At 60.0% G+C, this 22,339-nt stretch overlaps 3 protein-coding genes across 3 annotated transcripts in view; 1 reads left to right on the top strand and 2 right to left on the bottom strand.

Moving 5' to 3' along the window:
- Positions 1-4,133, top strand: part of PKP3 (plakophilin 3) — an 8,162-nt gene extending 4,029 nt beyond the window's left edge. Inside the window, exons 5-13 of the mRNA XM_019631079.1 lie at positions 614-818; positions 1,169-1,343; positions 1,762-1,879; positions 1,953-2,123; positions 2,195-2,380; positions 2,836-2,989; positions 3,174-3,366; positions 3,455-3,542; positions 3,753-4,133. Coding sequence (XP_019486624.1) covers positions 614-818; positions 1,169-1,343; positions 1,762-1,879; positions 1,953-2,123; positions 2,195-2,380; positions 2,836-2,989; positions 3,174-3,366; positions 3,455-3,542; positions 3,753-3,788 — 1,326 coding nt within the window. The 3' untranslated portion in view covers positions 3,789-4,133. The remainder of the gene's footprint in view (positions 1-613; positions 819-1,168; positions 1,344-1,761; positions 1,880-1,952; positions 2,124-2,194; positions 2,381-2,835; positions 2,990-3,173; positions 3,367-3,454; positions 3,543-3,752) is intronic.
- A 787-nt stretch (positions 4,134-4,920) lies between these two features.
- On the bottom strand, positions 4,921-8,728 carry SIGIRR (single Ig and TIR domain containing). Its single transcript, XM_019631149.1, has 9 exons — positions 8,566-8,728; positions 7,672-7,870; positions 7,109-7,242; positions 6,850-6,990; positions 6,410-6,553; positions 6,130-6,232; positions 5,913-6,063; positions 5,533-5,722; positions 4,921-5,231 (listed from the first exon to the last, which is right to left on the bottom strand). Exons 1-9 carry the CDS (start codon positions 8,570-8,572, stop codon positions 5,068-5,070), a joined length of 1,233 nt encoding a protein of 410 aa, XP_019486694.1. The 5' UTR covers positions 8,573-8,728; the 3' UTR covers positions 4,921-5,067.
- Positions 8,729-12,268: 3,540 nt separating this feature from the next.
- Positions 12,269-22,339, bottom strand: part of ANO9 (anoctamin 9) — a 19,009-nt gene continuing 8,938 nt past the window's right edge. The window contains exons 9-23 of the mRNA XM_019631076.1: positions 22,193-22,289; positions 21,965-22,025; positions 21,758-21,840; positions 21,234-21,338; positions 20,991-21,155; positions 20,871-20,907; positions 20,498-20,609; positions 15,076-15,133; positions 14,895-14,992; positions 14,612-14,742; positions 14,383-14,535; positions 13,822-13,969; positions 13,261-13,362; positions 13,082-13,178; positions 12,269-12,960 (exon numbers count right to left, since the gene is read on the bottom strand). Of these exons, the coding sequence (XP_019486621.1) occupies positions 12,769-12,960; positions 13,082-13,178; positions 13,261-13,362; positions 13,822-13,969; positions 14,383-14,535; positions 14,612-14,742; positions 14,895-14,992; positions 15,076-15,133; positions 20,498-20,609; positions 20,871-20,907; positions 20,991-21,155; positions 21,234-21,338; positions 21,758-21,840; positions 21,965-22,025; positions 22,193-22,289 (1,639 nt within the window). The 3' untranslated portion in view covers positions 12,269-12,768. The remainder of the gene's footprint in view (positions 12,961-13,081; positions 13,179-13,260; positions 13,363-13,821; positions 13,970-14,382; positions 14,536-14,611; positions 14,743-14,894; positions 14,993-15,075; positions 15,134-20,497; positions 20,610-20,870; positions 20,908-20,990; positions 21,156-21,233; positions 21,339-21,757; positions 21,841-21,964; positions 22,026-22,192; positions 22,290-22,339) is intronic.

Raw genomic sequence — 22,339 nt, 5'->3', positions numbered from 1 at the left:
ACGGCTGCTCAGCTCGGGCTGACTCGAACCGCTGTTGCTCAGAGCTCAAACTCTTGAGTGAGCTCTTAACCAACTGAGCCACTCAGCCGGCCCTGAGCACCTCTTATAATTGCAGAAATCACACATGACTTGTATTCATATTTTGTTATCAGTATATATTGAGCATTAAATTTTAATATAGTTTTTTCTTTTCTTAAAATGTATATACATTTTTTGACACCCTCTGTATATACCTGCACACACCTGTGCACACTGCACACCTCTGCACACACCTGTGCATACCTGCATACCTCTGCACACACCTGCACATACCTATGTACATCTGCACACACCTGTGTACATCTGCACACCTCTGCAAGCACCTGCACATACCTGTGCACACCTCTGCACACACCTGTGTACATCTGCACACCTCTGCACACACCTCTGTACACCTGCACACCTCTGCACACACCTGGACACACCTTTGTACACCTGCACACCTCTGCACACACCTGCACACACCTCTACACACCTGCACACCTCTGCACACAGCTGCACACCTCTGCACACACCTGTGCATTACCTGCACACTGTGCACACCTGTGCTCACTCTGCATGTCTGTGTCTGCAGGCCCGCAGCCTCCAGGCTGTGCCCCGGCTGGTGAAGCTCTTTAACCACGCCAACCAGGAGGTACAGCGCCATGCCACGGGTGCCATGCGTAACCTCATCTACGACAACGCGGACAACAAGCTGGCCCTGGTGGAGGAGAACGGCATCTTCGAGCTGCTGCGGACGCTGCGCGAGCAGGATGACGAGCTTCGCAAGAACGTCACAGGTGCCGGTCCTGCCTGTCCCCTGCCGTCCCCTTTCCTTCACCCTGCCTTTCTGTCCCTTTCTCTCTTCTCTGTCTCTGTGCTTGTCCCTCCCTGTCCCCTCTCTTTTCTTGGTCCCCACCATGACTCTTGGGACCTGCCTCCAGCATCCAGGGCCCACGTCCCCAGGCTCCACTGCAGCTGCGTGACCCTGCAGGTCACACTCTGGCTTTCCCCAGCAGGGTTCTGGGTGAGGCTCAAAGTATCACGTGGAGCCCTGGGAAAGGTTAAGCGCCTCCTCCCATCATCCCCGGAAGAGCCAGAGGGGGTCGGTGGGCTGTCCCTGACCACGGCCTCGGCCCCCCTGCCTCAGGGATCCTGTGGAACCTGTCCTCCAGCGACCACCTGAAGGACCGCCTGGCCCGAGACACGCTGGAGCAACTCACAGACCTGGTGCTGAGCCCCCTCTCGGGGGCCGGGGGACCACCCCTCATCCAGCAGAACGCCTCTGAGGCTGAGATCTTCTACAATGCCACGGGCTTCCTCAGGTGCGCTGGGCAGGGGGCCGTGTGCTGGGGAAAGAGCCCGTGCAGGGGAGGTCTGAATGACAAGGTGGAGCCAGCCAAGGGGGCTGGAAGAAGTGGACAAACCAAGCAAGGCACAGGTGCTGATGCAGGAGTGGGACAGGCCCCCAGGTGTCACTGTCATTTTTATGTCGATAGACCCTGGGGGCTGCAGGTTCAGGTTTCATTAAATCAGAGACTTGATCTGATATTCACAACCCCTCTGGAAGCTTCAAGGAGTGTATGGAGATGGTCATGCAATGGGATCAGGGTCAGCAGTCCAGCAGGGACCTCAGGGGGAGGAGGGATGGGCACTAAGGACCTCAGCCCTTGGATTCCGGTCCCCATGGGGGTGGGCCCTTCCCGGGTCTCTCTGGGGTCTCTGATCTGCTTCCATCCACAGGAACCTCAGCTCAGCCTCCCAGGCCACTCGCCAAAAGATGCGCGAGTGCCACGGGCTGGTGGACGCCCTGGTCACCTACATTAACCATGCCCTGGACGTGGGCAAATGCGAGGACAAGGTGAGGGGCGTCAGGGGGGGGGGCGGGGCACTCGGGGGGCGTGGTCTGTTCTGACGCAGCCTGCCCTCCGCAGAGCGTGGAGAATGCCGTGTGCGTGCTGAGGAACCTGTCCTACCGCCTGTACGACGAGATGCCTCCATCAGCCCTGCAGCGGCTGGAGGGCCGGGGCCGCAGGGACATGGCCGGGGCGCCGCCGGGCGAGGTGGTGGGCTGCTTCACACCGCAGAGCCGGCGGCTCCGAGAGGTGGGTGTGGGCCTGGGCAGCGGGAGCAGGGGACAGCCTGACCCTGGCTGACCCTCGCACCCTCCGCCCAGCTGCCCCTCACAGCCGACGCCCTCACCTTCGCGGAGGTGTCTAAGGACCCCAAGGGCATGGAGTGGCTGTGGAGCCCCCAGATCGTGGGCCTGTACAACCGCCTGCTGCAGCGCTGTGAGCTCAACCGGCACACCACAGAGGCCGCCGCAGGGGCACTGCAGAACATTACCGCCGGCGACCGCAGGGTGAGGGGGCCACGCCTGGTCATGTGCTGGGGTCACGTGGGTGAACGCGGATGGGAGCCCCTGCTCGAGGAGTTTGTTGTCTATTGGGGGAGGGATAGCGAGACAGATGCAAAGTCGTGGATGAGCCAGAACATCAGAGTGACCAGAGAGTGACGGCCTCTGAGCTGGGCAGGAGGGACAAGAAAGGAGGGGACCGCAAGGAGCGGGAGGTCAGCGTCCCAGATGGGCCAGGTCAGGGACCCTGAGATTTCAGGTTCTGCACTGGGTTTAAGGGGAGGGGACTGGGAGGTCTGAGCTGTGGGAGGGCTCTGGACTGAGTGACGTTTGGTGAGGCTCCTGGCTGGGGTGCAGAGGCAGAGAGAAGCCAGTCCTGCCTCAGTTTCCCCACTAAGGACGCATGCAGAGAGGGCACGCTGCCACCTGACCTGCCTTCAGCAGCCCTCTCTCACCTGCAGTGGGCGGGCGTGCTCAGCCGGCTGGCCCTGGAGCAGGAGCGTATCCTGAACCCACTGCTGGACCGTGTTCGGACGGCTGACCACCACCAGCTGCGCTCACTGACCGGCCTCATCCGAAACCTCTCTCGGAATGCCAGGAACAAAGACGAGATGTGTGAGTCAGGCATCCCGTAGCCCGGGCTCTGCCCTCACCCCGCCCAGTGGGCTCACTCCTGGATGTGGTCTTTATTGCTGCCCAGCTGGGCTGGCTTCCAGCCAGCTGGAGCCGGGTGGACAGACAGGCACGTCAGCTCCCTGGGGCTGGGAGGGGCTGACACTGACCTCCTGGCCTCCTGCAGCCACCAAGGTGGTGAGTCACCTGATCGAGAAGCTGCCTGGCAGTGTGGGTGAGAAGTGTGCCCCGGCCGACGTGCTGGTGAACATCATCGCTGTCCTCAATCACCTGGTGGTGGCCAGCCCCATCGCCGCCCGGGACCTGCTCTACTTCGACGGGCTTCGCAAGCTGGTCTTCATCAAGAAGAAGTGTGACAGGTGAGGCCCCCGCCCCAGCCCGGGCCCCCCTCCCACCCTCCCTCTGGCAATGCCTGTCCCCTGCTGAACCCTGCCCCTGTCCCCCAAGCCCCGACAGTGAGAAGTCCTCCCGGGCGGCCTCCAGCCTCTTGGCCAATCTGTGGCAGTACAGCAAGCTCCACCGAGATTTCCGCGCGGTATGTTCCAGCAATCCAGGGCAGGCAGGGCCGTGGGTGTGGGACCTGGGAGAAGGGCGTCGGGGAGGGACTCGGAAACCATGTGGAGCAGGAGACCCAGGGGGAGGGAAACTCGAACAAGGAGACCAGGGGTCCATGCCAGCACCCCGGGGCGCGTGGGTTGGGAAGCAGGGCTGGCCAGCACACCTTACACAGCTCCCTCCACTGCAGAAGGGCTACCGAAAGGAAGACTTCCTGGGCCCATAGGCAAGGCCTTCCTGGCGGAGGACAGTACGTCTCGGCCCAGCCTCGGAGGGATGGGCTCAGCTCCGAGCTGCTTGTCGGCCAGCCTGGAGGAGAAGGCTGATGGCCCAGGAGCAGCTCCTAGGAGCCTTGTGTGCAACTTTGAAGGGCCTGGGTCACCAGGGAGAGGACAGGGGATGGGGGCTTGCAGCTGGGGACTTGGCTTCTGCAGGGCAGGGAGAAGGGCCGGGCTTGAGGCTGCTCTGGTGCGTGGGGTGGTGACCAGGTTACACTGGCAGAGGTGGGGCTGGCCAGGGCCCGGCAGTGCCTCAGGACAGCCAGCGCTGGGAATAAAGGTGGTCGTGAACACAGCAGCCACAGCCCCGCATGCTTCTTTGGCTGGCCTGACCCCCAAGGACTCCACAATGTCCCCAACCACAACCACACCTGCCCCTGGGCTCACACAGGCCTCTCCAGGTCAGGGAGGAGGGAGTGTCCATAAGGAGAGAGCTGGCCAAGAGTAGAACAGATGGGGCATATAGCAGAGGCCTTGGTGCCACCCGAGGCAGACGCAGCAGAACTGGGGACTTTGTGCACAGGACTGACCGCTCCTGGGGCAGCTGTCATGTGACCACCCGACTTTGGTGCTGCCCACTGGACTGTGCTCATGTGGCAAATGTACCCAACACCTCTCTTTGCCCTGCCCCCCTGGGCTGGGGGTGCCCTGACCAGAGCCTCTAATACTGTCCATCTGAGGCTTGGGGTCCAATAGATTCTGGGTCCTCTCCCTCATCTCGTCGAGCCAGGCCACTTGGCTGTGAAGCTCCCACTGATATTTTTACGACAAACAGCTTCTGCAAAGTTCAGAACCTGAAGTCTCCACAGGCCCTGACTCTCGAGGACCTGTCTGGATCAGAGTGGGGCTGGGGACAGCCACAACCCCTAGCAGGGAGACCTCAGGAGGCTATGGCAAGAGACATGTCTGAGCTGGCTCAGGATGGAGAGAGGGAGAGTTTGAGTGGACAGCGAAATTTGGTGACCAAGTGGCTGTAGAGATGAGAAGAGAGGTCAAGGGCCCTGGGATGGGAGTGAGGGTGCTCTGCTCAGGACACTGTGTACCCTCTTCCAGACCCAGGACAGGAGACCGAGGCCCAGGCAGGATCCAAAAAGACTTTATTTTCTGGCACAAGGAGGGACCACTCCTCTTCCCCAAGGGTCCCAGGGCCACAGACAGGCAGGGCTCCAGGTCCCACTCCCAGCTGTCCCTGGCATCCTGTGGCTCCAACACAGGTGGGGGGAGGGGCTACATGTCATCCTTGGACACCAGGCAGTAGAAGTCCGTGCGTGCGCTGTAGTTGCGGGAGCCAAGGTCCGAGACGTCCACCTCGCTAACCTGGCCCTCTCCCAGCGAGACCCCACTTGCATATGGTGGAGCTGATGGCTCCCCAAAGACAGGCCCTCGGACACCTGGGGAGGGGGTACCACCAAGCCTGAAGCTGGGCTGCCCACAGCCGGCCTTCTGCTGGGCTCACTCCCTGCTCACCCTCCTGGGTGGTGACAGTTGAGGTCCTGGAGGCTCCCAGGCAGGCCTGAGGCCCAAGTGCCTCTGGGACAGGGGTAGTGAGGAGGGTCCTGGGGCGTCGGGCCTATCCATGAACAGCAGGGAGGAATCCCTGCCACCTGGCCCTCCTGGGCTCCTCCGCCCTGTACAGCCCCCCTCCATCCCAGGGTGTTTCTCAGGGTCAAGGGTGGGCCCGGGTGGGCATACCCAGGTCGCCCGCGGGGTCGGGGTCCAGCTCCGGGTCCAGGGTACCACCTTCTGGAACGCGGCCTCGCACAACCAGCATGGGGTCCTTGTCATCCTGCAGGCGGGTCTGGGGGTCCCCTTCCATCGCTCTGTACTGCACTTTCCGGGGCAGTGCCAGCTGGAGCTCTTTCCAAAAATCGGAGGAAGGCGTCTAAGGGCCAAGGTGGGGCAGTCAGCGCGTGTGAACACACGAGGACACGGGGGATGCAAACACTGGTAGCCCGTCACCTGGCACCTGGCAGTGCACGTTCACTGGTTCCTGGAACCTCAAAGGAGGCCCCTCCTCTGGGCACCATGCCACAGGACCTGCCCCGCCCCAGATTCCGCACCACCCTCCGCACCACGGAGCCGGGCTTCCAGCGCAGCAGGGTCACCAGGTGGCGGTGCTGACGCAGCAGGTGCAGCGCGGGGTGCTCGGGGTCCCGCCGCTGGCCCTCGAAGGTGATGAAGATAGGTCTGCGTGTGAGCTCCAGCAGCCGGCACAGGCCCTCCCTGCGGGAGAGAAGCTGTCAGCGGGGTGCTGCTGCCCCCGGGCCCTGAACCCCGCACGGGACCCACCGAAAGCTGTAGCTGCACCAGGCCTGGCCAAGGAAAGCGTCCGACAGCACCACGATGAGACGCCGGCAGCGGCTCAAGTTCACCAGCAGGTCTGCGGAGGGCTCTGCGGGAACTGGGCATTGGCGGGGGCGGGGCCGGACGGGGTTTTGGGGGGCGGGGCAAGGAAGGCGGGGCCTGGACCCAGGGAGAAGCCACAGGGGCGGGTCCCAGGCCACATGGGGGTCCTATGGGCGGGGTCCGGGCCCGGGGAGGGCGGGAACAGAGCGGGGCGCCGTGGTACCTGCACGCGGCAAGAGGTCACGGGCGTCCAGAAAGAGCTTGTAGCCCCGACGCCGCTCCAGCTGCGGCTTCAGGATGAAGTTCACGAACTTCCGGTCCTCAGGGCTGTCGCTGTAGGAGACGTAGGCGTCGTAGAGCTTCCCGTCTGCGGACAGCCGCGAATAAGTGCGGCCGCTTTCCAGGCCCGGGCCACCACCTACGAGCACTGTCCCCTGGGGTCTTCTACGCTCCCCCGACGCGCGCATAGGGCCCAGGCCCGCCCCCCAGACGCAGACCCCGCCCCCAGGCTGCACCCAGTCCCCTCCCCAGTTCAGGATTCCAGGTGGAACCCCGTCCCAGGATACAGGTCGCCTGCCCCCCTTCTGCGGACCCAGCCCTGTGCCCTCCTAGGGAAGCCCGGCGGCTGACTCCCGTCCCGTCCCGTTCACCCGCCTCACGCACCGTTCACCTCCACCTCCCCGTACGCGTCCTGGTACCAGAGTAGCACATTGAGTCGACACTTCACATAGAGCAGCGCAGCCAGAAGCAGGACCAGCAGGACCAGGAGTGAGGCCAGTACTGCAGCCAAGTGGCCCGCTGGGCCTGGGGACAGCTGCAGCCTCAGCCACGGTATCCCCACCCAGCACCCTCCAGCCTCTAGGCGCCCCAGGCTCCTCCCCAGGCCTCCCCGTGACCCTCTACCCCAGTGTACCCCCCTCACCAACTCTCCAAAGAGTGAAGGAGAAGGAGCTGATGTTCCGGACGGAGCACGTGTAGGCCCCATAGTCCTCAGCACTGGTCAGGTTGACCCCCAGGACACTGGACACAAACACCTCTGACGAGTTGGCCTTGACCCTGAGGAGACCAGGCCCACCATCTCACCTGGGGCCCGAGAGCATCAGTGGATGCCCCAAACCCCACTTGTCTGGGATTCAGCCCTTGGGCCATAAGCTAAGAGAAATGGCAGAACCTGGAGGGAGTGTGGATCTGTTTAGTGACAGTCACCCTAATCCTGGGTCTGGGTCTTGGGGGTCCCCTGGGTGCCAATGGCCAGTGCCTCATTCAGGCCTTAGGACTCTGCAGGCACCCACGGCCCTGGGCAGTCTATAAAGTGTCCACTGGGGCCATCTGTCCCTCAGGTCACTGACCCTCAGTCTGTGTCCAGAATGGCACTCAGCCCAAGTCCCTGTCCAGGTGGCTACAGATCAGGGTGTAGGTCTGAGAGGACACTGGCCACTGGTATATCCAGGGTGGTCACTGGCCCTGGACATCCCAGTCTCTTACCAGGAGTCCTCGTGGAGGTCATACTGGCTTCCATTGCCCAGTGGCAGCCCATCTTTTAGCCACTGGACTGAAGGCCGGGGACAGTGGGGCTCAGAGACCACCAAGGCTGTGCAGTTCAGAGTGGCCACACTTCCCAGGGCAGGCCCCAAGACCTGGTTTCCAGAAGGGGAGAGGAAGTCAGGGGCCCTGTTGCAGACACCTGCAGAAAGAGGACCCAGTGGGTTAGCCGTGCCCAGGACGCCGGGCTGCCACTGTCCACAGATGGTCTGTGGGCCAGGAAAAAAACAGGACAGCCAGTGGCATGTGTTGCTTGGTGGCGACACCATGTCCTTCCATGAGTCCCACGGAGGACAGGGCCCAGCATCTGGCTGGTCGTCCACCCAGGACATGAGCCCCAGTAAGGACCCAGGCACTGCAGCCCTCAGCCCTGCCCCCACTTCTAGGAGGGCTGAAGCAAGTGTGGACAATGGTGGTTTGGGAGACTCAGGTGCTGGGCATGCCAGCACCTTCCACCTGGGATGGGAGCCAGGGGTTCCAGGACCCTCTGCTGACCACGCAAGCCTTCCCACCTCCCTGAGACCTAAACTTTCTCATCTTAAAATCGGACCGAGGAGTACTACTGGGAGTCAGAGAAGGCAGCCATCATCTGGGTGGTATGGTCCCCCCGCAGCCCACATCTCCCTGCCCCACCCCTAGGGACCCCAGCAGCATCCACCCCAACGAGTTGGTCTGGGGGCCTTGGGCAGGAGAGGGCTCAGGGCCCATCCTAAGTGCAGGGCCAGGACTGCGGGCCATGGGGGAGGGGCAAGCAGAACCCGGGCAACATGGCAGCCTGGAGCCAGTGAGGTGCAGGTGACATTGGGGCCCGTACCCGTCCCTCTCTGACCAGTCTACCTGCCATGGTCTATCCAGGGCCTCCTCGGGCAGGCTGGGCACGGTGCCACCCCTGGCTTCACGGGCTCCTCAGCCAAGCAGACTGAACCCCAAGGGCTGGGCAGGATTCACTCTCTGTCCTTGTGGTGGGTCAGTTAGGGTGCCAGGATGGGTCAGAGGCTGCCACCATCCCCAGGGAGCAAGTTAAACAAGAACAGGGTGAGTTAACGTGTAACTTTGGCCACAGACAGCACTGTGCACTGGCTGCCTCCCGGATGCCAGCACATCATCACTCTGAGCACCTTACATGAGGGCTGGGAGGGGCCCTCAGCTGAACTTCACCTGCCCCAGGGCCACTGTGACGGCCTGCGTGAGACAGTGGGCCTACATCCCTGGGACCTTCACGAGGCCAGGAGGTGGCCTCTCCTGTGGCCTCTCGTGCCACCCTCCCCCTGCAGTCTGTGTTGCACACGCAGCCCCTCCCCACACACGCCTGCACTAAGCTCCCACCTTGGCCCATGTGCACACAGGCACACTCCCACACTCACATCACTGGTCCACAGAGCTGGCACACACAGCACGTGCTTGGAACAGTTCCCCAGAGACACACAGCCACGGGCCTCTGCACACCCCCACCACGCTATGAACCGCACACCCACCCTTGGCACACACACAGCCTCCCATTGTCCCTCACGCTCCCACAGGCGCACACACACAATGCACACACGTGCACACACATGCCACACATGTTGCGGGTCTCCCCTCAGCCAGGCCTGACTCCGGGGACAGGCCTCAGACCAGGAAAGGCCTCAGAGGATGAGGACACAGACTCGTAAGAGCAGTGGGCCGTTGGGGGAGGACACGAAGTCACCTGGTTCCGGTTCTTTCCTCCCGGGAGGGATGCTGGTCCCTGCAGTCACTGAAGTGTGCTTGGGAGCAACCTGCTCAGCGGGGCCCCCAGCCCAGGCCCAAGCACCAAGGCTGCTCTGGAGGCATCTCCAAGTACAGCGAGGACCTGGCTTTTGTTTGTGTTTTAATCGGAACTTTCCCGTAGCTTCCTGGCCTCGCAGTCACATCCTCTCCTAAACCTAAACCCCACCCAGGCACCCACCCACCTCCGGCAGGCAGGCGGGCAGTTGGTGGCTGTCGCTCCGCCTGCCCCCGCCAGCCCCGCCTGCCCCGCCTGCCGCTCTTCCTGTAACTGAGTCACGGGCTCCTTCCTCTGGGCCCGCCCCAGCCCACCGGGCACCGTCCTTCCCACGGCCAGGCCTGGGGTGTGGAGGGAGGTTGCAGAGGGGCTGGGGCCCAGGGTAATGTGAGGGGGTCCTGGTAAGGAGACCCCCAGTCAGGGCTGTCCTGCACTGGGCAGGATAGCCTGCTTCCTGCACACCCCACAAGATGCCACACCAGGGAAGTGAGGGCGTCTCCATGTCATCCCCCCAAGTGAGGGCCCCATGAGTGTCTGACCTCTGACCTGCTAGGGTGAGGGGAGTCCTGCGGAAACCCCTGCCAATAATGGGGCCTTGAGCAGGGCTCTTTGGTGCCCTCCCTGTCCACCTCCCAGGTGTACCCCCCAAACTTGCAGTTGCAAGTGGGCTGCAGTATCATATGGACCTTGGTTTCGGGCTGGGGTGGGAAGACAGTGACCCTTTTTCCAGATGCGGAAGCAGAGGGCCTCCACTCTGAGCCAGGTGGGGAGCAGCCAGTGCTTCCAGTGGCCACCACCGACACCCCTCACCCCCCAGACCAACCTAGGACTCTGTGCTGGTGGCTGGCATCAGTGCCCATAGAAAGCAGTCCCTGACCCTGCCCTCCCCACACAGGGCCACCAACAGGGCCTCTTCCTCACTGCGACAGCTAGCTTCCCTACATCCTAATCCCACCGTGACCCAGCACTGCCAGCCACACTGTGGCCCTCAAGGACCTTGGGTGAGGGTCCCAGAACCGGAATGAAGCCTCCTGAAGGCACGCCACAGCCAGGACCAGCCCCTCCTCCAGGTGCCCAGTGACGCCCCCCACCCCTTACCTCCAGCAGTCAGCCACCAGCCTAGCACAGGCGGGAACACCGCGCCAGCTCTCCCCGTGTCCCCCACCAGCCTCGCTGCCTCTCAAAACTCCTGGCAGACTAGCCACTGCTGTGTGCCCGTCTGTACCACCAGCTCCCAGCCGCGACTGGATGCCCCTGGCCTCTGCTAACGTCCACCCTCACCCTCCCTCGCCCCCAGGCCCACTCTCCAAGGGGAGCAGAAGACCCCACATCGCGTCAGGCACTCCAGCGAACAGCCCTTCCGAATCCAGGCCCGCCCCCTGCACCGCCTAGCACCTTCGGCCCCACACCCTGTGGTCCCTAGAAAGCCCCGCTCCTCCGGCCTCAGGCCCGCGCGGTGGGGCTGCAGCCCCGAGCCTCGCTGACGGCCCCCCGCCGCGCCGTCGGCTTTGCTGATCTGCACCCCACAGTTTTCGAGCGTTTCCCCTACATCTGGGGTGCGCAGCCCCTCTGCGCCCCGGACTTCTCTCCTGAAGGAAAGAACGTGCATAAGATGCTCCGTTGCGCTCTCCCCGGCCCACGACGCCCACTTCTCTCTTGCCACCCCCCCACATCCTGCGCTCCGCCTTCCGGGGTGGGGACCGGCCTTACTACCCCCCAACAACGAGGCGCGGTGAGCAGGTAGTCGGGGACGCGCGGAGGGGACGGGTCGGATGGTGGGCAGACCTCGCTTGGCAGGCCGGGGACGCGCACGGAGGGCGGGAGCGCGCGGAGGGCGCTAGCTCCGCCTGGCGACCCGTGTGCCGCGGCCCCCTGCGGGTTTCTCCGCCTTCCCACGGCGCCCTTGGAGGACTTGGGGCGTTGGTGGGAGTCCCCGCGCGCCCCGGCACTGCCCCGTCTCCCCCGCGCAAAGGTCACGAGGAAGCCACTGCCCTCGTCGGGCGGAGCGGGAAGGCCCAAGCGGCCGGGACGCGGACCAGCTCGGGCTTCCGGGAGACGCGGGCAGCCGGCCCTGCTCCGAGCCACTTCCTGCGGGACCGCGCCCGCCAAGGCCCCGGAGGTCCCCTCCTGGGCCCCCAAGCTCCAGGCCTGGTCCGGGCTCCTAGGAGTCAGCGACCTCCACTCACACCTCGTAGGTTGGAGCTGTGACTGCCACTCACCTAGTGCCAAGACCTGGGGTTTGCGCGATCGCGTGAGCGCCGCGGCTCACCTAGGCCAGGTGCGCAGCGGTGACGGCTCCAGCGGCGGCAACAGGTGCAGCCCCGCCCAGCAGCCAGGGCCGAGGGCGGACCCAAGTGTCCCGCTTTGTGCCTAAGGCTGGCCTCAAGGCTGTCCTGCGTTCAGCTCCCGGTAGCTGCGGCCGGCAGACCTGGGGGCAGAGGCCAAACCGGCCCAACCAGCGCTTAGAGTCTCCGTGCCCGGTTCACTGGGGGACTCCTTGTTGATTTCCCCCCAGGGGCACCTTTTGTGGTTCTGCACCCCCCTCCCCAGCTCCTCCTCTTCCTCCCGGAAGACTCTGACCCCTAAACCCCACGTGCAGGGAGCGTAGGGCCTCAGTAAGGTGCCCTTCACTTTTGGAAGCTTATGGAAACCCAGAGGAGGGCCAGGAGGCTGCCACATCCAGACCTTTTGCCATCTGGGCCTCAGTTTTCCACGTAGCCCCGAAGGCAGACACAATCCACCTGAGGCCCAAAAGTTGACAGAAAGAGGTTTTATTTTATTATAAAAACTTCTGCTGGCTGAGGGGAGCCAGAGAGGTGGGGTCAGGGCCCCACCAGGATCTGCAGCCCAGAAGTCAGAGGGAGGCCCAGGAAACTGCTGGTCTTCCTGTGTTGTGACTGCATGAAAAGCCCCCTCCCCCACAGCTGCATGGTGGCAGTGGTCACCCAGAGTTCACGTCAGGGTTATGCCAATCCTGAGCCCTAATGGATGTAGCAGGCTTCACACATGCTGCTCCCAGGTGCCCCAAGCATACACAGGCAGCCCATATGCAGACTTGCTAGGACCCCTCATGTACACGGGCCACCTGGGACCTCTCACATACACCCACATATATGAGGGCCTCCTTACAGCACCCCCCCAGCACACACACATGCACAGTCCTGGGCAGTGGAGGGAGGTGGTGGTGGTGGTTCTGAGTCTTGGCTCCTGGGCGCCAGTGACATCTCTGGGTTCCCCTACACGGTTGTGGTCTTGGGGCTGGAGCTGGAGGTAGGAGTGGAGTTGGTGGGGGTCCCCTAGGCCCAGCCCCACCCCGCCCTGCTCTGCCTCCCATACCCCATCTCCTGGAATTTCCGGTGCTTCTCCCGGAATGTCTGGTACTTCTCCCGGAGTCTCTGGTACTTCTCCTCCAGAACCCTGTTCTTCACCGACTGAGGGACGTCAGGCACAAACCAAGCAGCCACGAGCTTGATGCACAAGGCCACGTGCTGGGGGTGGGACAGGGGCTGAGTTGGGGGTCAAGCAGGCTGAGGAGGGATTTTAGGGCCTGGGGGCCAGAAGGAGGGCTGGAGAGAGCAGCCCACCTCAGGGTGCCCAGTTCTGGCCCACCTCGAAGAGGATGAGGAAGGCCAGGCGGATGGCCAGCAGGACCCAGAACTGCTCGGAGAAGTTGTAGTCCTGAGACGGATTGCGGTAGTCCCGGTACCTGGGGTGGGAAGGACCAAGGTCAGGGGTCAGGAGTTCAGAGGGCACTGGTGGGGGTGGGTGGGGGGAGGAGGGGGTCAAACCTGCACTCGGTGATATTCTCCGAGCCCTCTATCCTGCCAGAGTCCCGGAAGTGCACGGTGTGGAACACCGACAGACTATGGTTGATGTAGCCTGTGAGGCAGCTGCGGGGGGGAGAGGAGCGAAATGTTGGGGGGGGTGCACTGCAGGATGTGGCCCCTTCAGGCATTGGCTGTTTCCCTGGAGCTGAGTCCTGTCTGGTGGGGCCATCCCGGTGGAGGCACAGTGAAGACCCCTCCATTCCCCTATGATGGGGGCCACTGGGAGAGGCTGAAGGGACGTGGGGATGCCTCTCCTGCCAGGGACTGAGGGGGCCATGCCAGTTGTACCCACTTAGTAAACAGCTCGGGCTGGGTCATTAATCCCCACCGGGGTCCCGGTGCTCCTGGGCTCCAGCCCAGGGCCTGCGGGTCAGTGTGGGAGGGCAGGGCCACCCCAGGCAATACTGGCAGCATGGTGGCTTCTCCTGGGCTCCCCTGGGCTGGGCTGTGGTTGGGCCACTTTTTTCAGGGTTCTCTGGACAGTTTGAGGCTCCCCAGGGCTGTATGGCAATGCCCCCTTACTCGACTCCAGGGTTGGCCCCCTCTCGGCATGGGCCATATCGGTACTTGTACACCACGCGGGGGATGAACTCAGATGTGAAGGCGATGACCATCCCATTGGCGATGACCGCCAGCACGCCGATGGTCTCCAGCACCTGCAGCCAGGTCCCTGGGCCACAGCAGTGGAGTGAGGCGGTCTGACTCCTCAAGCCGTGACTACTGTACAGACCACCCCACCTCCACCCACCCGTCCCCCAAGGCTGGAAGCCTGGAGAGTCCCAGAGTCTTGTCACACCTCTGCAAATGGCACCCCACTGCCTGGGGCCCCAAGGGGGCTGCAGGCCCTTCAGCAACATCCTGGGGTGGAAGGGAGGGCCCTGCCTCTTTCTGGGGCCTGAGCCCACCCCCCTCTTGGCAGATGGGAGTGCTGGGGGGCTGTCTGTGGGGTGAGGGGGCTGGCCTGGCCACCACTGCTTAGATTGGTTGTTTCAAGTGGACTGGCATGGTCCCCGTGCCCCTTGCCACCCCAGCCCCTGGGGTTAAGCGCCCCGCCCTGCGCAGCCATCTCATTGGCGCCCAGACCGATGTCCTTGGCCTTGCGTGGCACAAGGCGCCGCTGCAGCTGGACCATCTTGATGGCGTCCAGGCGAATTTCCACGAGGTTGCTGAAGAGCGCGAGCAGCGGGGCCAGCGGGAAGGCTGCCACGAAGATGGTGGTGAAGCCGTACTGGATCACTGGACGGGGGAGCGGGGTGGTCACCCTGAGCTCCCGGGCCCTCCGCCCCCAGCCCCCCAGCTGCAGCCCACGCACTCATTTCCATAAACTCATCGAACAGGCTGAAGGTGTAGACGGGGTTCAGGCGATAGTTGCGCTGCCAGTCCCTCAGCTCTGGGTCCCAGGACTCACGGCCCCCCATTGAGCGGCACTTGTGGGCCAGCCACCTGGGAGTGAGGAGAGCCAGGTGGGGACAGGGAATGGTGCTGGGGGTGGAGGGGCCCCTGGAACTGCTGGCTCTGGGAGGTGGGGAGACGGGTAAGGCATCAGGCAGGGGTCGGAGGTTCAGGCACCCCAGGGGAAGGACGGCGGTCCTCACGGGCACAGGTATTCCATGCAGTTGCTGAGCGTTTGTTTCAGGCCCATGATGATGGCCATCTGCACGAACAGGTCCACCATGCAGCCGCTGAGATGGCACTGCGGGCGGGGTGGGGGTGGGCGGTCAGGCCTGGACAGCGCCGCTCAGGGGCGGGGCAGCAGAGCCGGCAGGACACACTCACCTCCTCCAGCTTCCACAAGCCCGCCAGGCGCACGGAATTCCCAGGGTGACCGTTGATCCTGGAAGGACAGTGAGGCTGAGGGCAGCACTCTTCCTCTGATAGGGTGGGGGTGGAGCAGGACAGAAGTGGCAGTGGGGGGGCGGGGGGAGGAGAAGAGGGTGCCCCGCAGGTGAGCAGGGGCTTTGGCCCCATGCCCCACCCCACGCACACAGTGGGCGGGGAAAGCTCAGCTGGTCACCAGCTCCGACAAGCGTGCGTTCTGGACAAGGCCTGTTAGGCGTGGCCTCAGTTTCTCCCATGGAAACTGTGCAAACAGGGTTGCTTTGTGTTTAAGTCACCATTAAGCCAAAGGCTGGGCTCATGCTCTGGTGGTGAAACCCTGGAAGCACTTCTGTTATCGTTTCTGACAACTATTCAACACAGTTCTGGAACAATATAAACTGGCAAAGGGAAAAGTTACTGTTTTAGAAAACAGGATCATGTACCTGGAAAACCAAAACACACCAAGTGAAAGACTTGGATAAATCAACTGACAAGTGCTCAGAGGGAGTGGAATTGGTAGCAAGGCCGATTGACTTCCTGGGTGCCACGAGACCAGTGGGGATGGAGCAGGAAGCAATCTGCCACACACACACTGGCAAAAACTGAAACAGCGACAGTGAAATTCATGAGAAATCAGTGGGCCCCATGTGCAGAAAACTGTAGAACTACAGTTTTGGTTAAAGAACATTAACCAAAGACGTGGATATAGAAAACTTGTTCTTTGATTGGAAAAGTCAGGATTGTGTGTTTGTGGGAGACAGAATGACGGGCTCCCAAAGGCGACCACATGCTAATTCCTGGAGCCTGTGACTATGTTATCTTACACAGCAGGTGGCACAGAGGTTGCTGCCTGCTGACCTCAAAGTGGGGAGCTTATCCTGGATTATCTGGGTGGTCCCAGTGTGAGCACCAGGGTCCTTAAATGGGGAAGAGGGGGGAACCAGAGAAATGGCAGGATGAGGGCTCAGCCACTGCTGCTGGCTTTGAAGATGATGGAGGGAGGGGCCAGGCATCAAGGGATTCAGGCGGCTTCTAGAAGCTGAGAAAGGCAGAGCAAACAGAATCTGGTACCTCCAGACAGAACGCAGCCCTCTGGCACCTTGATTTCAGCTTGGTGAGGCCCATTTTGGCTTTCTGGTCTACACAGCTGTACGTTGCTTAAAGCCAGTAAGCTGTGGTCATCTGTCACGGCAGCAACAAAACTAACACAGTATCCATGTTGGATCTCCCTAAAAAAACGTATAATTTCACTGCAATCTTAAGCTAAACCCCACAGAACTTCGATGTAGTTTAACAAAATGATTCTAAAGTTCACCTAGAATAATAAACGGGTAAATGACCATAAAAAAAAAGGAAAATCAAGAAAGGAGTAAGGAGCACAGGCCCATCTGGCTAGCAAAGCACAAAATGCACACAAATAAAATTTTTAAAAAGCACAACACAGTGAGTGTTGGTCTTTTGGGAACAATAAAACAGGCTTCCCTCTGCCCATTGCAGCACAACAAATCCCTCATGAATCAAAGATTCAAATGTTTAAAATGTTGAAACTATAACATGTAAAGGAGATCACAGCTGAACACCTTTTTAGTCTTGGGGGGGGGGCCTCTTGGCGTACGGCCTGAAAAATGGACACAATAAAGGAGCATACAAACTGCATGACATAAAGAAGAAAACGTGCCCCAGAATAATACGGGCTACTGGATAAGCATTCCCGTCCTGTCCCCCAGAGACCCACACGCAATCAGGCGGCGTGTGGAGGGGTCCAGACTCTCCGCTTCCATCTGCTCCACTACCTGCTGACGGCATGACCCTGCGGTGGCTTCTTCACCTCTCTGGGCCTCAGTCATCTCATTTGCAAAAGGAGGATAAGAGAGGCCCTACCCAACAGGGCTGCTGTGCAGCTTAGAATCGAATGTGAAGCGCTTAGAAAGTGGGAGTGGACAACGGGTGTGAGTTATTGCAAAGACCTATCCCGTCTGCCCAGGAACTCCCAGTCCGCCCTTCGTTCTTCAAGATAAATGGGAACTTTGTATCTTCAGGTACAAGGAAGACCAGCTGTGCAAGGGAAAAGGACCACAATGAAGCAGCAGGACCCTTTAGGGAACAAGAGATAATCAGGGAACAGAAGAGAACTTACAGGGGGGAAAAATCCACTGACACCCTCAAGAAAACACTGCATCTATGACAATGAGAAAAAGATGCTACAAAAAAAAAGACTTGGAAATTAAGACTTTAATTGTTAAAACAGATAGAGAGGCAAAAAGACAAAGTGAAGGAAATCTTCAGATATTGACTATAAAGACAGAGATGGAATATGTGCGAGAAAAGGTAAGAAACACCGAGGAGAAACCCAAGAGGACCAGGAGTTCCACACAGAGAGAGCAAAGGGAAGATTGTTTTAAAAACTAAGAAACAATTTAAAAAAGAAAAAAGAATTTAGTGCGCCTAAGCAGGATGTTTTTTTTTTTTATTGGAAGGACCCACTAATGGACCAGCACAACGCATGAAGAAAAGACCCAGCCCTAAGTTGTTCCCTAGTTTAAAGAGAAGATCCTAAACTTCTAGAAGGAAAAAGACTAGGTCAGCTAGGAAGGAACAAAAATCACATTTCCTGCTTGCTTCTCCTCTTGCATGTTCTAAGACAATGGATCAATGCATTTGAAGTTCTACAAGGGAATATTGTTTTGATGCTAGATTTCTGTACCCAGTCGTGCAAGGGTACAATAACGACGTCTTTAGACATACAAGAATTCAGAAAGCTCACCTCTCAGAAACACTTCCGGAGGTAAACGAAAGCCAAGACCAAGGAAGAGGAAGGCTTAGGGATCCAGGAGGTGATGGGCCAGCCCAGCAAAGCAGAAGATGGAAATCCTAGTGGGACAGCTACAAAGGACGCACAGAGGAGCTGGCCCGGTGCATCGAGACGACTGGAGGGTCCCGAGGGAGGCTCTGGGAGGAAACAGACCCCTGCCATGGATGGTATGATAGAGGCTCATCAATGCAACGGTCAATAACTATCTGGAAAGATGCCAGACTCTCACTAGTAGTTTTTTATAAGGCACCTTTAAAAACAAGCCTTTGCCCATCGCCTCGAGGGAGTGTGCAATAGAGGGCACAGCGGGTGGCTTTGTGGGTGAGCATGGCATTTTTGGAGGTCCCTTTAGCACTCTACCTAAATTCAAATGAGCTCTCCAACTGTCAATTAAAATGGCTGGCTGCTGACACAGCCTACCAGTCATCACCTCGCAGATGAAGGGAACTGGATCGTAGTGTTGGGCCAGTGGACACTGAGCCCGCACACCGTACCCCAGCTGGGCTCCCAGCACACGGACAAGCATCCTTCCTCCTCCAGGCAGGAGACCCTGAATTCCCCTCCAGGGACCAACAGACACATGCGGCTCAGGCGAAAGCCACTGGCATGTGCCTTTCTCAATTATGGACAGATGGCCAAGAACCGAGGATATCTAAGGAAAGCCCCTACATCAAAATCAGAGGACGCTCGAAGAAGGAACATAAGAGAAAGTCAGAAGGAGGAACAGAAGCGATGCTAGAGTAGGAGAAGGAACAGAAGCAATGCGTCATCAGGCGAGGACAGGCAGGGCGTGCTGGGAGCATGAGGAGGAGGCTGCGAAGAGCCTGCTGACATCCAAAGGTGTGTCCTGAACTAAGTACGCAGGCAGAAGTAAAACGTTCCATTGCAGGGTTGGAAACAGAGTTGAGAGCAAGTCCCCAAAGCTGGAACAAAAACGGGAGAAAAAAAAGCAAAGACAATTAGATGGTCAATCCAGGAGATCCAATTTCCAAACAAAAAGAATTCCAGAGACGGGAGCAGAGGTTATCAAACACAAGACGCACAAAAATCCCTCAGACGGCCTGAGGCTTGAGCCCAGCTAGGGCAGCGGTTCCTTCTCACGTGATGCAACACACCTTGGTGCTATGGCCAGGTCTGCCATATGGCTGAGAACTCAGCAAAGGACAGGTCCCCTTCCCTGCAGGAGCCGCCGTTTAGGAGAGACAGTAGACAGAGAAGTATGTGGTGGGTCCTGGGCAGCCAGGTGAGATGGAGGCCACGGCAGGGGAAGAAAAGGGTTTGGGGGACCCAGGTTCTCGCCCAGCCATGTGGAGGCTTGGGGTGCCTGCAGGACATCAGAGGGGGCATGTCAAGAGGCAGCTGGCGCTGTGAGTCTGGGCTCCAGGGGGAGGTCTGGGCTAAAGATAGAAGTGTGTGTGTTGTGTGTGTGTGTAACGGTACCTAAAGTCACAAGAATGGGTGCTGGGCAGGGCGACATTTACACTTTAGGAGAAGAGGAACAGCTGCAGGGGAGGCCAGAAACTGGATGTGATGGTGAGAGGATTCTATGAAAGACAAGTGACAGCACATTCGGGATGGCGGAGGAGGGGTGGGGGCGACGAGCAGTTGAACGAAAAAGACCCACGCAGACTCACAGCTGAGAAACTCAGAAGCCTGGGGACCTGAGAAGAGGTGCAGTCACAATTGCAATGTTGCACGCCCATGGGAGGCAGCGCTGGAAGTAGGCTGAGGGCAGGGTGTCCACTTAGAGGCCCAGCGCAGCATATCTGACCCCCACCTGCTCTCCTCAGGAAGCCACTGGGAAACCTGGGGTCCTATGTGGACGGAAGGGCCATCTTGTGACTTTAAGCACAGCCCCAAGGGGAAGGGAGGGAAGCCAGGCTGGCGTCCCCAAGGAGAGGCAAGGTCACGGCACCCCAATGTCTCTGAACATACTGGAGGAGTTGAGATTTTTTTTTTAAAGTTCTGGTAGAGAGTGTGGGAATAACTGGCAACATGCATGTACCTTACAAAATTTAATCAGACACACAAAACGCGTGGAGCAATGATTTTCGTCAGAAAGGATGAAAACCTATTTTGATTGAACCAAAAAGATTCATTTTACTAATTAGGAAGATGAGGGGAAATGTGTGTGCGTGTGTTATGTGGGCTGCTCACTGAGGCTTTAGTCGTAAAAATCAAAATTGGAAATAACCCAAAAGTCTACCCACTGAAGTGCTTAGTGAGTTCCAGCACATCCCACAAAACAACGCTCACAGGGCAGTTTTAAATGAGACCTCCCCAATCATGCGGACACGGAAGAGGCCTCTAGCACGTTTTCATGTAAAAAGCAGTAAGTGTTTACACAGAACCACTGTATATGTGTGTGCACATTACGGGTGTCAAAGTCTGATCAGACCCACAGACGGCGACGGTGTCCCCTTGGGGATGGGACTGCAGAGTTGGGGGTTAACCATGGGCTTCCTGTACTGCGTTCCCACTTGTTCTGAGCATGAAATATTTTAAAAATTAAAAAGAGCAGGCCTCCCCTTTTTCAGGGGGAGAGTGGACTTGGAGGGCGGCCCTCACCTGCCCAGGATGAAGGCGATGTAGACCAGGGAGGAGAAGTGGGCGAAGAACTGCAGGGTGAAGAACTTGATGGTGAACTTGCTCTCGCGCTCCGAGAAGGTCCTGGGCTTCTCTGGAATGAGACGTGGGCTGTCCCTCACCCGTCCCTAGCCCCACGACAGTCCCACGCCTGGTCTGTCCCTATTCTGACGGCTCAGAGACACCCACAACCCTCGCCTGTCTCCCAGGTGCGAGCCCCTGCCGTCTGGTGGGAGAGGTGATAGAGACAGCCCCCTGCCCCGACCCAGGCCCCAAGCCTCCCAGCCTCAAATCCTCCCTCTGCCTCCCTTGTCTGCCCAGAAGCCAGGGCGGGGCTGGGGGCCCCTGCTCTCACCAAAGTCACAAAGCTTCAGGGCCACATGCTTGTTGATCTGTGGGAGGGGAGACCAGAGGGCTCACTGTGGGCCTCAGGAGAGACGGCCCCCCTGCTGCCCCACCCCCCTGCCCCCCCCACCTTGGTCATGATGAGGATGGTGATATAGTGCACCAGGGCCCCGGTCACCACCACAGCCGTGGTCACCTGCTCCTCCAGGAAGGGCAGGGACGAGTTGCTGAAGAGGGCAGAGGCCAGGACGCGGTAGACCACCAGGAGATGGGCCATGCCGATCATGAGGCAGATCTGCGGACGGGTGGTCAGGACGGAGGGGAGCTGTCCCCTGCTCAGTCTCCAGCCCCCCCCATGGATCCCCAGGAATACCATGAACAAAGACAGGATGAGGATGATGGAGCTCCTCAGGTAGGAGTGCTGGTGCGGCCGGAGCTTGTAGTCAGGAAAGTTAATGAGCTCGAGCGCCATTTCCTCCTGGGGAAGGCACCGGGAGGCCTCAGACACGGGACACATGTTTCACATGGGGACACACGCCTCCAACATGGGGACACACGCCCCTGACATGGCACACACGTGTCAGGGGACACACACCTCAGACACGGGACACCTGTCTCTGACATGTGGACACACACCTCAGACATGGGGCACACACCTCAGACATGGGACACATGCTTCTGACACAGGACACACACTTCTGACATGGGACACACACCTCAGACATGGGACACATGCTTCTGACACAGGACACACATCTATGACATGGGACACACGCCTCAGACATGGGACACATGTCTCACATGGGGAGACACGCCCAAGACAAGGGGATACGCGCCTCAGACACGGCAGACCAGGCGTGGCCACAGAGGGCACTGGGCCACCTGGCAGCACCTCACCTGGTCCTCATCCCACCCATACAGGTCCCAGTGCAGCACCACTTGGGCTCGCTTCCGTTTCCAGATCTCCAGGAACACTGTGGCTGCAATGGGAGCAAGGAGGGTGTTGCCCGGGTCCCGGGAGGGTCTGGGGTGGCGACCCTGCACGCTGGGGGTAGGAGTGGCCCTGGAGCTCAGGCTGGACCCCAGGTGCCCTCAGCCACTCACCCCACAGAGCCATGAAGATTGCAAACAGCACGGTGCCCTCGTTGTCGAAGAGGTGGGTGAGCTGCGGAGGGGTGAGGGCGCACAGGGCTGGGGCCGGCCTCCCCGCCCCCCCAAGGGGCGCCCCCTGCAGGGCCCGAGCTTCCCTTCCCCTCCTCTGAGGACAGGGGGAGCGGGCTTTCCCGCACACGAGTGGGGCCTGGCGGGGTCCCCAGGGCAGCGGCGGCAAACCTTCGCAAAGGTGCAGGTGTCCGAGAGGCGCTGGTACCTGCGTCTGTGGTCGCCGCGAGGGCACATGAAGATGTCGTGGGCCTCACAGATCTCCTTGCTGGGGGTGCAAGGACCCCGCTGGTGGGGCTCTCCCCTGCCTCCTGCCCG

This window comes from Hipposideros armiger, unplaced genomic scaffold, assembly GCF_001890085.2.
Source record: "Hipposideros armiger isolate ML-2016 unplaced genomic scaffold, ASM189008v1 scaffold_983, whole genome shotgun sequence".
NCBI lineage: Eukaryota > Metazoa > Chordata > Mammalia > Chiroptera > Hipposideridae > Hipposideros > Hipposideros armiger.
Note: the sequence above shows the minus strand (reverse complement) of the source record. Positions and strands in the feature narration are given on the sequence as shown.

Coding starts and splice junctions, on each gene's coding strand:
- SIGIRR (XM_019631149.1), bottom strand. Junction 7,243..7,671: donor GACCTCCACGAGGACTCCTG/GTAAGAGACTGG, acceptor TGGTCTCCTCAG/GGTCAAGGCCAACTCGTCAG. Junction 6,554..6,849: donor CGGGGAGGTGGAGGTGAACG/GTGCGTGAGGCG, acceptor GGCTGTCCGCAG/ACGGGAAGCTCTACGACGCC.